General features: G+C 32.3%; 1 protein-coding gene across 1 annotated transcript; it reads left to right on the forward strand.

Annotated features, from left to right (window-relative positions):
- The first annotated feature begins 6351 nt into the window (after positions 1 to 6351).
- Positions 6352 to 8287, forward strand: LOC116132795 (shikimate O-hydroxycinnamoyltransferase-like). Its single transcript, XM_031418464.1, has 2 exons — positions 6352 to 6705; positions 7373 to 8287. The coding sequence occupies exons 1-2, from the start codon at positions 6352 to 6354 to the stop codon at positions 8285 to 8287; spliced, it is 1269 nt and encodes a 422-aa protein (XP_031274324.1).
- The last annotated feature ends 7244 nt before the right edge of the window (positions 8288 to 15531 follow it).

Below are 15531 nucleotides of genomic sequence, written 5' to 3' on the forward strand. Positions count from 1 at the left end.
ATTTCCACAATAATGAAGCCAAGCGGTACCCCCACCGAAAAGATGAGAGAGTAATTACCGTCGCTTTTGCTGAGAATGAAAAAGTATCTGCCCATGAGTAATCGCGTATTAGGAATGAGGTAATCACACTAAAACACCAAGCACCACGCCACCAAACTGTTTCCGAGCCTCTACTCGATCCTCATTTTTGTTGTTTTTGGTTCACGGGCTCTTAATTGATCAGCAATAAAATCACCTAAAAGTGCCATTACTCCAGCTTCACCCACTGCTGTTACGAAGACTCTTTATTTGAATAAGATGCTTCGGTCGATTTCATCCGACTCTTCAGCGTGAGCTATGAAGTATAACATCACCAATCCCTGCAATGCAAGTTGCAACAACAATTTTTATTTATTCACTCCAACATATGTGGTAATGAACTTAAAATTAGCATCCATTTGTTCCATTGATTTTTATTAAACAAAAAAAAAAAAAAAAAAGTTTCAAGAAAAAGAAAAAGAAAGGAATGAATGATATAAAAAGGGTAATACACAAAATAATATTATTTCTTCCTTTCTTTAATATAATAATTAGACTAAACAACATAGAGAACGATTATAAAATTTTAAACTATTAAAGGATAGACCCTAACATTTTCAGTATCAGAGCATCACGAAATGCTACAGTTTCCGACTCAAACTAAATGTGAAATTACTTACAGCAGAAGTGAAGATGGCTGAACAAGTGATGACTTTGGGACGACCGATAGAAGGTATGGAAATGAAAGTCAAAACGATCACAGATGTGGCTGATATTAGATCCTTGGTATACTATTAATGATGCTTTCGTGAGATTGATCTGCTCCGAAGAACTAGTGAGGTATGTTATAATGACAGCCATTACAGAATATTCCAGCAGCTTATAGCTGTACACCAAACCTGAAAAATATTAACCATGAGTAGAATATTAGACAAAATCAATACATTTACTGACAAGCACGTTAATTAGGTAATTGTCGGCTCTATTATGTAATTACTGACGCAAAAAAGACGCCAGGACTAAAGCAAAAGTAGTACTTTCCCCCATCTATGAATTTGAATATCTTTCATTGAAAGAGTCATGAAGCTTGAAGACACGTCATGATTGATATAAAAGTGGGCATGAGAATAAATATTGGTTTTGGGATTTATGTGATAGGTAACCACGTGTTCATGAGTCATGCCATACCACTTATAAATAATCTCAAATATCTTGCGGTTGGTTTATTTTGGATAAGATTTTAGGAATAATATTGGATAGTTAAATAGAGGAATATTATGAGGTAAAATTTAAAAAATTATAAAAAAACCCCCTAGATTTACTAATTAATTAAACATCCCAACATATAAAATGACAAAATAACCCTACCACCTGCAGTGTTAGATTCGGCCACCACAGCCAAAAAATGTGTTACGATACAGACCGGTGGATATGTATGTACACATCGTTATGGTCTTTTTTGGTTAGATCCACCATGGATTGACTGGAAAAGGCTAGATCTACAGCTGCTGTGGCGTCGACAGCCGAAAAAGGCCAAATGACGGCCATCTTTGGTCGTCAGGATGGTCAAAGGTATGGCCATCGTTTTGGTCAACGATGGCCATTTCTTTGGCGTCGCTGACGGTCAGATCTGGCCTTTCCGGCTAGATCCACGTAGATCTGGCTGGAAAAGGCCAGATCGGTGAATTATCAGCAAGTTTCGATCGGTAATTCACATTGTGTGCAGATTCAGGCTACCATCGACGGTGATTGTCGAAATTTGGCAAGTATGGGTCATGGGGGGTGTTTTTGTTATTTTTAAACTTTTTTTGTGGGTATTTAGTGAAATTAATAACCTTATGGGATTTAAAAGTAATTAAAAAAATAGGGTTATATTCCGAAATAATGTGCCAAATATTATTTGGAGAATAGGATTGAGAATATGGACAGAAATAATAAGCCAAACATGCGATTTTATTATCCAACCTGATAAAGTTACTGGTTGGTAATATCTTACCCTTGATATGTTGCTGGTTGGTAATCAGATCACTTACCCATTGTATAGTGTTATGTGCAGTCACGTCAGTTGTCTGACGATCAACTAAAAAGTAGATACCCACCAATGAACGAGCAAGATTAAACTTCCATATATCTAGATTACGGTCTTGCGAATAATTTTCCATGAATATGAGTAATTGAAATTGTAGCAAAAAATGTCATATAATGTTAACAAACCACCTAATGCTAATTATTGTATCTAAAGAGAAAAAAAATTGGCTAAGCTCGATTATAAATAAATCAAACACGCAAGTTCTATTACAGTTGTTGTGCAGTAAATCCATGCAGTATGGATTCACGACACATGTCCCTCTTGCACTCCATAGATTCACTGTCATATGTGACTCCATATATCACTCTTATTAAACTTTCTTAATTAAGCTCTAAAGGATAGTTCACTTATGCTCGTTTCGCTGCACTTGAATTTTACTTCGTTGTAAGTTTACCAATGCCATGAGTCTTCTATCCAAGGCATACTTCACTATAAGTCTACCATTATAACATATATAAGCCTACTTTTTACTATAATTAGGGTGATTCATTTATAGCTTAGGCATATCGCACTTGTATATAAAGAAAACAATATAAAAAGGAGTAGACATGGATTTGACCCAAATATCCGAATCACTTTAAAAATCTTATTCTGTATTATTTTTGTGTTTTATTTTATTCATTGATACAATAGCAGATGGTTTAATCCAATTCCTGCATAGATTTCACTATAGATCTTCCGTATTTTTCGTTTGCACGAATTTTTGCATCAACAACAATGGATATTTTTCTTACTCATATAATCCAAGACAAAATGTGTGTATTATACATCGTCTTTGCTCGGAAGAGCGATTAAAATCAGAAAAGTAGCAAATCATTGCACTTTAAATTACTTTTAATACATTACGCATATCTTAAACCCATTAATAAAGTCTAATATATGGAATAAAATAAGATCTAATTCATTATATACGATATAATTTTAAACTGTTATGTATCCTTTCAGGTTTCAAAACATGATACGTTTTCTTAGTGGCGGAACCAAAATATTATTTTTGGGAACTAAAGTATAATGTAAAGAATGAGGGAGAGCAAAATTAAATAATTTATTCAGAAAATTATATTAACAGAAATAAAATGAAAGTTTCAGAGAGAAGGCAGCCCAAAAAAAAAAAAAAAAAAGTTTGGGTGATGAAATTGTAATTTTCATAATATAATTTGATTTTTTTTAATAAAAGATTGACATAATATGATTTCCGATCGATTTTAATCTCTTAATTTTGTCAGTTTTAGGATGCTTTTGATATTTGGTAACTTTATAATAAAAATCAATCAATGAATCATATATCTTTCAATAAACATGGTATTTGAGCTAAAGATTTCAAGTTCGAATGCCTACATCAAACTTGATTTTTTTTTTTTTCCAATTCCACTAGGTGGGTATTTGGAATTTGAGACTTTTGGTTTTGATACCATTTAAGTTATTTTCCCAAACTTTTAGGTTAGATGACAATCTAACATGGTATAAGAGTTAAATTTTTAGTAATACTACACATACATCATTTTCATACAACATTGTGTGACAGGATATTATTGGTTAATTTAAAGTTAAAATTAAAATTTCACCCATTCATATCTTGCCACATAATATTGTATAAAAAGGTGTATGTATAGTATTATTCTAAGTTTTTTATCTAAATAATTACTATCACAGAATAATGTAGAAAATTTACCAACAAGTTATCATCCCTCCAGCCATCATATCCGAGGAGAAAACAACGGCAACCCAAACACTAAGCCCAACACACCAATCTTGGCCGCAGCAAACAAAAATAATTAAATCGATGAACTTGATGATCCATTTGATTGTATTTTTGTTAGTTAACCTTTTTCAAGTGTGGCGGAGCGTGCTTCGGAATTGGAGTTGCTGATTCCGGTATCCATTCATCAACACATGCGCTGATGTGGCACGTGGTTTACCCATGAGCATTGCACCGTTCATTGATCCATCTTCAGCAATTCCTTTCGTAAGACCTATGCCCTCTCAACCCTACTTATCAAATCGTTTTGCTCTCACAAAGTTTGGATAGTTTGAGGAAATTTTATTAAAAAAAATATTCATCTACTGTAGTACGCATAATCTTTAATTATACGTGTAACAAATTCAAGTAAAAATTAGAGTTATACATATATAATAAAAAGAGTCAGATGCATGCATTGAATTCTAACATTTAAGAGTTCTGTCCGTTTAGGACGTTAGACCTAATAGTAGTTAATTCGATGTACACAATTTTGAACTTATGTACATATTTCATGTATACATTCTGTCTCTGATTTATCTTAGATTGGAATATTAGGTGTGTTCAAACACATGAAGTGAAACAATATTATAGAATTAATACAAGGGTTTCCTAGACTAATTTAGAACCTAAGGTGCTGAATAAACTTATGCTTTTCAGCTCGAGATTTTGGCTTGAGAAGCCTTAAAACTAAATCACGTGGATACTACATGGATCTTCCAACCATTCTCTATGGATCTCCAACTTGGACATGTTGCACAGACACAAAAGTCACGCCCCTCTGGTGTACTTCTACCGGCGGCCGCACATTCAATCATATCGAACACCACAACCCTACTTCCATTAATTTTTACACGAATCACAGTCAACTTCTAAACCTGTCATGGTTAAACTTAAACTATCATTTGATCAAATCAACACCCTTAAAGAAAACTTAAAAAAAAAGCATGGTGTTAGATATACCACATATGAGATTTTAGTAGCACATGTTTGGCTTTGTATGCTCAGGGTATGTGGTTTGTCTAGGGATTAAATAAGGAAAGTTATACATACCAAGAAATTGACAACCAGGATTAAATCCTCCACTTTCATCTTAATATCTCAAAAATGTAATATTTAATGCTATAGCCATTGCTTTGCAAGGTGATATTAATTCAAAACCGTTGATTTACACTATAAAGATAATTCATGAAACAATAAAACAAATAGATGAGTATTTGAGGTCAATATTAAGTTACATGCAACAACAATATGATGATCGGGCGATTTTTTGTCAAGGAGGCCCCACCTTCAAGTGTCCCGAACTCCAATTTAAATGTAATGACTTTGGGCCTGCCAATCTTGGGCCACTATCCCTTTCAAGGGACATCCCCCATCTTGTCAAGCTCTCACCTAACAAAAATTGGTTTTGAGTCATCCTACCCATACTTATGAATAGGGATAAGTAGTTTCGGATACTTTATATATATATATATTTTTTTTTGAAGAAATTAGAATCGGAACGGAACCAGTTGGTTTCTAAGATTTGGAACCAACACTAGCCAGTTTTAATTCCTATAAACATGGAATCGGAACCTGAAACATAGGTTTCAATTCCAATTCTAGTTTCAGGTACCTGGATTGATTTTAATTACCCTAGATTTTAAGAGTTCTGTCCTCTTTAGACCTAATATTAGTTAATTACATGTACACAATTTTGAACTTATGTATATATTTTCATTTATTACATTCTGTCTTCTTATTTCCAAATTAAAGTCATAATTAATTATTTTGTACTAAATATTTGCAAATCATGAACGCATTTCAACCACCCTTATGAAACACTTGGTACTTCTCATAAATAAGAGGCATTATTTTATGATTCATTTAGGTTAAAAATCATAAAAGAAGTCATATAATAGACCTTACCGGTCGAAGATAACCCTCATTAATTATATATGTATAAATGTAACTTAAACCCATTAAATAAAGTCTAATATATAGAATACATTTAATTCATTATATATGTTATAATATTAACTGTTATGTCACCCTTTTCTTATGGGTTTCAACCCCTTTTTTTTATAGGTTTCAAAACATGATATGTTTTTTTAGTAGCGGAACCAAATTATTATTTTTGGTACTAAAGTATAATGTTTAAAGAATGAGGGAGAACAAAAATTAAATAATTTATTCAGGAAATTATATTTAACAGAGATAAAATGAAAGTTTCATAGACAAAGCAACCAAAGTACTAAAAAAATAAAAAAGGGTTTTGGTGATGAAATCGTAATTTTCATATATATAATTTGATTTTTATTTTTTTAAAGACTGACAATATTCTTTTATTTATTTTTTATTTTTTTTGAAAAAGTCTCTCAATGGATAACATATCCATGGCCTGTAAAATATCCCATATAAATCAACATTGCAGTGAAATCCACACTTTAACTTGAAGATGGAGATTCAAGTAAAGGAGTAAACAATTATTCATCCTGCTCAAGAAACCCCCAAGCATCGGCTAAAAATGTCGGTCATGGACAGTTTGACGATGACTGGCCATGTTCCAACCGTTCATTTTTACCGGCGACCAGAATCAAATGGTGAAGATGGTTCAAGTTTCTTTGAAGCTGAGGTGCTTAAGGAGGCTTTGAGCAAAGTTCTCGTGGCGTTTTATCCGATTGCAGGAAGATTAGCAAGGGATGAAAATGGGAGGCTGGAGATTGATTGTAATGAAGAGGGAGTTTTGTTCTTTGAGGCTCAAACAAATTGCGTTCTTGATGATTTGGGAGATTTCACTCCAAGCTTCAAGATTTCTCAACTTGTTCCAAAAACTGAATCTTTTAACCATTTCTCTTCTTGTCCACTCCTTGTAATACAGGTACGTACGTTACGGTTATATCTTACAGTCTCATGTGGTATTATCGTATCATTTACAATAAAATTATACTTACAACTTTCTCATACAACCTTAAGGTAGTAACTCATGATTGTTCAGTTTGCATTTGGGTAAATAAGACTCACTACAAGCTGACCAATCATGAACTAACACACCAAAGTTATATGAAAAAGTTGTAAGTGAGTGCTGCTCTATTATTTATCGCATTTTTATATATTATAATTTATACATAAACGTTACATGAAAATATCAGAAGATAAATCACTCGAAATAAGAAAATTCTAGAATATTAAGTTAAGATGTGTAGCAATACTTATATAAACAAGAATTAGAAGAAATTTTTAGTTGATACGAAAATTAGATTTGTAAAAAGAATAGCACTACGTATATGATATGAACTAATCTATACAAATTGATGTATTTAAATGTGTTGGTGTCAAAATCTTATATCGGTTAGGAGATGCGAGTTTTGGTCTCTTATATAACATAAGAACACTCAGTCACCTAGAAGTACCTTTTCAGGATAAAATTATGCGGACAATACCTCTGAAAATCCACCTACCGTGTGTGAAATAGTTCTAGATGCCTAAGCTTAGACAAATAATTAAATCGATAAATTTGATGATTTGTTTGTTTGTATTTTTGTTAGTTGACTTTTTTCAAGTGTGGCGGAGTGTGTCTCGGAATTGGATTGCATCATGCAGTTGCTGATGGACCTTCCGGAATCCATTTCATCAACACATGGGCTGATGTGGCATGTGGTTTACCCATTAGCATCGCACCGTTCATTGATCCAACAATACTTCATGCGATGACCCCACCTAATCCTACGTTTGACCACACCGAATATCACTCATCTCCTTCTATGAAAACTCAACAAGTAGAAACAAGTGCAGTAGTCCGTTCTACTTCCGTTGCTAGCCTCAAAATATCAAGCGATCAAATCAATACCCTTAAAGCAAGATTAGAAAAAGATTATGGTGCTAAGTGCAGTACTTATGAGATCTTAACTGCCCATATTTGGCGTTGTTTGTGCAAGGCACGTGGATTATCCGATGATCAACCAACTCGGTTATACATACCGACAGATGGACGATCAAGATTGAATCCTCCACTCCCATCAGGTTACCTTGGCAATGTAATATTTATAACTTCTCTAATTTTCCTTTCAGATGAAATCCAATCAGAACCATTGATTTCAACTATAGAAAAAATTCATAAAGAATTGAAGAGGAGGGATGATGAATACTTGAAATCAGCTCTTGCTTATTTGGAACAAAACCATGATGAGATGACTCACAACCTATTCCAAAGGGCTCACTCTTTCAAATCTCCTAACCTAAAGATCACTAGTTGGAGTCATATGCCCATTTATGAGGCTGATTTTGGATGGGGCCGCCCAATATTTGTAGGCCGGGCTAGTCTCCCCATTGAAGGGGCAACTTATATTTTACCAGGCCCATATAGGGATAAGAGTTTGTCATTGGTCCTATGTTTAGAGACCCACCACATGGAGCTCTTTAAGAAGTTGTTTTATGATTTTGACATAGAAGGATGGCAATAATAGAGCGAGGCGAGGATAGACAAGAAATGAAGATTCTTATCTTCATCTTTGTTCTTAAGATTTAAGTAATGTTTTATGTTGTAAGCGTTGGATTGTTTATGTAATAAAAGGAAGATAAAAGAGTAATGGTTGTCACGATACTTCTTTGGTTGTCACAATACTTCTTTGTGTATTTGTATTAATTATAGTTATTCAGTGTTTATGTTTTTCTTAAACTAATATTTAATACTTTATATAGGGAGTAGTATGCAATAAAAACTTGAAACTTTTGATATTTAATAAACATTTATGATGCAGGAAATGGTTTACTTTAATCAGTAAAACCTGATACTATTCTACTCATTTTGTCTTTATTTTTATTGCATTCTATCTTTGATCCATTAGTATTAAATACATCGAACTTTGTAGTCATCAATTCTTTTGAGAGATTATATTTACAATGAACAATCATATTAACTATGAAAAACACATCTTTTTTCAACTTATTACAAAAATTGACACTTGAAGAAATATTTCATCTTATCCAAAGATATTTCAGTCTTATATTTATACAAGTAGTTCCTTAACTGTTTAATATTTTTCTGTTGCTTTATATAAGGACAAAAATCGAATTCATTACTATTATTAATTGAAGAATGTACTCGTCATAAAACACTAATCAACCTATATTCGCTGGATGTTCTAGGAAGAAAACAGTAAGTCATGGTAAAATGTATCATTTTGATTATCATATATGTACCGAAGAAGCATTTTGATTATAATGATTTTAGATACTTAAATAGATAAACAATTTATCTAACATTTCAAAATTAAATAAAATTTATATTATAAAAACATATAAATAAATAGTAAACTTAAAATTAGAAGTAAATCTTATAATTTATTCAATTGTTTATTTAAATTGATTTAAAAAAATTAGCTTGTTGATAAAATTTTAACTTAATTAAATATAATCTATTCTAGTCCAGCATTACAGCAAACACAATGTCAGACCCCAAATTTAGGGACGTCAAAATCTTTGGTTTCTATTATGGAAAAATTGATAGCTTTGGAACAATGTCATCTCCTACTACATTTGCTGTGTGATACTTTGTATAGAAGATATATATACACCAATAGTAGCACATATTGACGAAGCTAAAAATTGTTATCCTCTTGTAGTATTCATCCAGGCGACTCCGGTTCAGGGTGTCAGCAAACAAACTTCCATATGCATGAACAGATATTATGCTTAGGAGATTTCCAATTCCAATCACGAACTTAGTAATTGCTGATACATAGCCCTTCCATGATATAGGGAAATTATCAATTAAGAATTCATCCAGTCCTTCTTCAGCAATTCCTTTCGTAAGACCTAACAGGCAGTACTGTGGGGCAAGCCAGAAGATGCTCATTGGTATAATTTGATCTGGCTTGTCAAGGAATCCTTCCTTGTTAACTACTATCAACCGGTGAACCTCAACCCGCTCGGCAACAAAACAACAAAATATAGTTAGCACCATTCCAAACCAAATTCTCACTAATTTGGCTTATTTCCGTTTATCTACTGGAACCCATTCTGAATCTAAAAAATAGCTAAACAAATAGGAGATACTTTTACTTGATACGGATTGAAAGACAAATAAAATAGTAAAGAAGCTTGAAAGCTGCATCTCGTCTCCCTGCTCAGGGAAAAAAGTTTCTTCTGTTGATACGACCAAACCATACACAAGGAAGCTACTCCCCATAGGAATCATATTTAGAAAAATTTTCCCACTGTGAAGCCTGCCTTCCATATCTTGTCCTTGTGGTCTGAGGGTGGATGGTTCCCTGACCTTAGCTTGGTCTGTTAATCTGCATTACGGAATATATTTATATGTAAAACAAAGTAGATTTTTTCCTAAATACATGTAATATTTCTATCTCATCTGGTCGCGGATATTTTAAGATAAATATTTATATCACTTAGACCCAAAGAGTTAAAAATAATAATAATAAAATTAAAAATGGAAAAGCAGTCAAGAATGCCGTCTACCTAGGCCTTCTCGATTGGTAGAAGTAGACATCATGGCTATAATAATTATGGCTGCCAGCAGGAGCTGATTTTCCACAATAATGAAGCCAAGCGGTACCCCCCACGAAAAAGATGAGAGTAATTACCGTCGCTTTTGCTGAGAATGAAAAAGTATCTGCCCATGAGTAATAGCGTATTAGGAATGAGGTAAACACACTAAAACACCAAGAACCACGCCACCAAACTGTTTTCCGAGCCTCTACTCGATCCTCATTTTTGTTTGTTTTTGGTTCACGGGCTCTTAATTGATCAGCAATAAAATCACCTAAAAGTGCCATTACTCCAGCTTCACCCACTGCTGTTACGAAGACTCCTATTATTTTGAATAAGATGCGTCGTTCGATTTCATCCGACTCTTCAGCGTGAGCTATGAAGTATAACATCACCAATCCCTGCAATGCAAGTTGCAACAACAATTTTTTATTTTATTCACTCCAGCATATGTGGTAATGAACTTAAAATTAGCATCCATTTGTTCCATTGATTTTTATTTAAACAAAAAAAAAAAAAAAAAAAAAGTTTCAAGAAAAGAAAAAAGAAAGGAATGAATGATTAAAAAGGGTAATACACAAAAATAATTATTATTTCTTCCTTTCTTTAATATATATATTAGACTAAACACCATAGAGAACGATAATATAAATTTTCAAACTATAAAGGATAGACCCTAACATTTTTCAGTATCAGAGCATCACGAAATGCTACAGTTTCCGACTCAAACTAAATGTGAAATTACTTACAGCAGAAGTGAAGAGGTGAACAAGTGTGCTTTGGGACGACTGATAAACGTTTGGAAATGAAAGTCAAAACGATCACAGATGTGGCTGATATTAGATCCTTGGTATTCACTATTAATGAGCTTTCGTGAGATTGATCTGCTCCGAAGAACTAGTGAGGTATGTTATAATGACAAGCATTACAGAATATTCCAGCAGCTAATAGCTGTACACCAAACCTGAAAAATATTAACAATGAGTAGAATATTAGACAAAATCAATACTTTTACCTGACAAGCACGTTAATTAGGTAATTGTCAGCCTCTATATATGTAATTACCTGACGCAAAAGACGCCAGGACTAAAGCAAAAGTAGTACTTTCCCAATCTATGAATTTGAATATCTTTTCATTGAAAGAGTCATGAAGCTTGAAGATACGAGGATCTGGTATCATGATTCAGATCGGAGCATATAATGTCTTATTAGAAATAATAAACTATTTCTTCTTCTTTTGTGTCTTGCTCTCTTTGGGTTGAGTCGGTCAGGTGAAATGCAGAATCTTATACTCCGTTGTGCTTTCGTTGAGGTATGATTTTGCACTGCGTTTTTTTTTTTTGTTTTTCAAGTTGAACAATTTCTTCTGGGGCTACGGATGGAGTAGATGCTAGCCACAGATATGACGATCCGACGGCTAGCTTTCTCCTCTTCGTTTTAGCTCTGACCAATAGTTCTCTGCACGAGACACGTTTAGAACACGCTTTCCCTCAGCCCTTTTATTAGAACACGCTGTTTTCTTATTACATATAACAATTATTTGATAAAGTTAATTTAGATATAGAACAGAAAAAATTACTACTTTTAGTAATTCAAAATTGACAATACCTCTAAGAATTTACTTACTATGTGTCTAGATCCAAAGTAGAGATCAATAGGGAATGGTTTGGAGTCTCTTCAGCTTTATGTGAATATCTGTGGCTGAATTTTTGTTATTTTGGAAAAAAATTTCTATTTAATCAAACTATAGAAAGTCGATCCATTTTACTTCTTTAAATAAATTAAAGTTATTTGCATGACTGATGTAAATTGCCCCCACATAATTAGAGTTATTTGCATGATTCCAAATAATTAAAGTTAGTTGCATGATTGATATAAAAGTGGGTATAAGGTAGCATATTGGTTTTGGCCTTTTATGTACCAAAGTGTAATTGGGTAGGTAACCACGTGTCTCATGCCATACCACTTGTAAATAATCTCAAAATATCTAAGGATTTTATTATTCAACCCTTGATAAAGTTACTCGATCGGTAATTTTATTCAATAATGCTATACTTATTCATAAACTTACTAATCATCTTACTAATCTTTGTAAATATAAAACATAGTACGGGTACCATAAACATAGTACAGGTACCATATATAATTTTAACAAAAATGAGTAAATCCATGCAGTATGGATTCACGACACATGTCACTCTTGCACTCCATAGATTCACGTCATATGTGACTCCATGTATCACTCTATATTCAACTTTCTTCATCTACAAGTCTCTCAGGGATAAGTTTCACTTATGCTCGTTAGGGATGGAAAAATCCGTGCCATGAGTCTACTTTTTACTCTAATTAAGGTGATTTATTTTATAACTTACGCAAATCGCACTTGTATATATAAAAAAAAATAATATAAAAAATAGTGAGTGTAGGATTTTTCCCAAACATCTGAATCATTTTAAAAATCTCCTTCTTGTATTATTGTTATTCTTTTATTTCATTCATTGATCTAACAGCAGATGGGTTTAGTACAAACTCCTCCATAGATTTCACTACGGATCTTACATATTTCTCATTTGCACGAATTTTTGCATCAACAACAGCTGATATTTTTCTTCTTGCAGTATAATTCCAAGATAAAATGTGTATTATACATCGTCTTCGGCTCGGAAGAACGATTAAAATCAGAAAAGTAGCAAGTCATTTGCATTTTAAATTACTTTTAATACATTATGCATATCTTAAACCCATTAAATAAAGTCTAATATATGGAATAAATTAAAGATCTAATTCATTATTTATGATATAATTTTAACTGTTATGTAATCCTTTCTGGGTTTCAAAACATGATACGTTTTCGTAGTGGCGGAACCAAAATATTATTTGTGGGAAGTGGGAACTGAAGTATAATGGTTAAAGAATGAGGGAGAGCAAAATTAAATAATTTATTCAAAAAATTATATTTAACAGAAATAAAATGAAAGTTTCAAAGACAAGGCAACCAAAAAAAAAAAAAAAATTGTTTTTGGGTGATGAAATTGTAATTTTCATAAATATAATTTGTTTTTTTTTTTTTTTTAATAAAAGATTGACAATAATACGATTTCCTGATCAATTTTGTCAATTTTAGGATGCTTTTGATATTTTATAACTCTATAATAAAAATAAATCAATTAAATCATATAATCCTTCAAACAAACATGGTATTTGAGCTAAAGATTTCAAGTTCGAATCCCCCATCAAACTTGAAATTTTTTTTTATTTTTCTTTATCCAGTTTGTAGGTGGGTATTTGAATTTGAGATTTTTGGTTCTATACATGTTAAGTTGTCATCCCAAACTTTTTAGTTTGGGATGACAACTTAAAACTAAATGATTTCTCATCACATAGGGGCGTTTGTCTAAGCTTATAAGTTGGTCAAACTAACTTATAAGTTTTAAAATTAAGCTGACATGTTTGTTTATAGTTTTTTTGAACTTATAAGTTGAGCTTATAAGCCAAAAAAAAATAAGTTGGGGGGAGGTACTTTTTGTTTTTTGCTTATAAGCATTCTGCTTATAAGTTAGTTTGACCAAGTATATTACCACATTATCCTTGTTTAATTTTAAAATTCCATAGTATACTCTTATTTAATGTAGTATCTTTTTTAGTCATTTTATAATAAAATGTATTTATAAGCCACATTTTACCAAACACATCAACTACTTATCAGTCACTTATAAGTACTTTAACCAAACACGTAATTGCTTAAAATTTCAAATGCTTATAAGCTAAAATTAGCTTATAAGTATTTGTTGCTTATAAGCTAATTTTCATAAGCTCAGACAAACACCCAATAGTAAGTTAATTTTTTTCAAGTGTGCCGGAGTGTGTCTCGGAATTGGAGTTGCTGATGGACCTTCCGGAATCCATTTCATCAACACATGCGCTGATGTGGCACGTGGTTTACCCATTAGCATCGCACCGTTCATTGATCCAACAATGCTTCATGCAATGACCCCACCTAATCGTACGTTTGACCACACCGAATATCATTCATCTCCTTCTATGAAAACTCAAGAAATACAAACAAGTGCAGTAGTCCATTCTACTTCCGTTGCTAGCCTCGAAATATCAAGCGATCAAATCAATACCCTTAAAGCAAGATTAAAGAAAGATTACGGTGCTAAGTGCAGTACTTATGAGATTTTAGCTATCCATATTTGGCATTGTTTGTGCAAGGCACGCGGATTATCCGATAATAGACCAACTCTTTAAGAAGTTGTTTTATGATTTTGACTTGGAAGGATGGCAATAGAGCGAGGTGAGATAGACAAGAAATGAAGGTTCTCATCTTCATCTCTGTTCTTAAGGTTTGAACGATTTATCTTTGAATGTTACCAATATGATGTAAGTAATAAGAACTTAAAACTTTTGATATTTAATCAACATTTATGATATCAAAATGAACTGGTTTACTTTAATCAGTAAAACTAGATATCATTTCGTTCTTTCTGTCTTCATTTTTATTACATTTTACACATTTTGTAAGTGATTTTTGAAAATCAGTAGAGATGAAATTATTCTCAAATCTACTAGTATTAAATACATCAATTNACTCTTTAAGAAGTTGTTTTATGATTTTGACTTGGAAGGATGGCAATAGAGCGAGGTGAGATAGACAAGAAATGAAGGTTCTCATCTTCATCTCTGTTCTTAAGGTTTGAACGATTTATCTTTGAATGTTACCAATATGATGTATGCAATAATAACTTAAAACTTTTGATATTTAATCAACATTTATGATATCAAAATAAACTGGTTTACTTTAATCAGTAAAATTAGATATCATTTCGTTCTTTCTGTCTTCATTTTTATTACATTTTACACATTTTGTAAGTGATTTTTGAAAATCAGTAGAGATGAGATTATTCTCAAATCTACTAGTATTAAATACATCAATTTTGTAGTCATCAATTCTTTCGAGAGATTATAATTACAATGAGCAAACATATTAATGACGAATAATATGACTTTTTCAACTTATTCCAAAAGTTGACACTTCAAGAATATTTCATCTTATTCAAAGATATTTCAATCTTTATCTATATGTATACAAGTAGTTCCATACCTATTTAATATTTTTCTGTTACTTTCTATGAGGACAGAAATCGAATTCATTACTATTATTAATTGATGAAGATACTAGTCACAGTCATCAGAAAAC

Source organism: Pistacia vera, unplaced genomic scaffold, assembly GCF_008641045.1.
Source record: "Pistacia vera cultivar Batoury unplaced genomic scaffold, PisVer_v2 Contig260, whole genome shotgun sequence".
Lineage (NCBI taxonomy): Eukaryota > Viridiplantae > Streptophyta > Magnoliopsida > Sapindales > Anacardiaceae > Pistacia > Pistacia vera.

What these genes read in the sequence shown, in the direction of transcription:
- LOC116132795 (XM_031418464.1), top strand. Translation starts at nt 6,352, where the DNA reads ATGTCGGTCATGGACAGTTTGACGATGACTGGCCATGTTCCAACCGTT. An exon ending in GTCCACTCCTTGTAATACAG is followed by an intron (nt 6,706 to 7,372) that starts GTACGTACGTTA and finishes TATTTTTGTTAG; the next exon opens with TTGACTTTTTTCAAGTGTGG.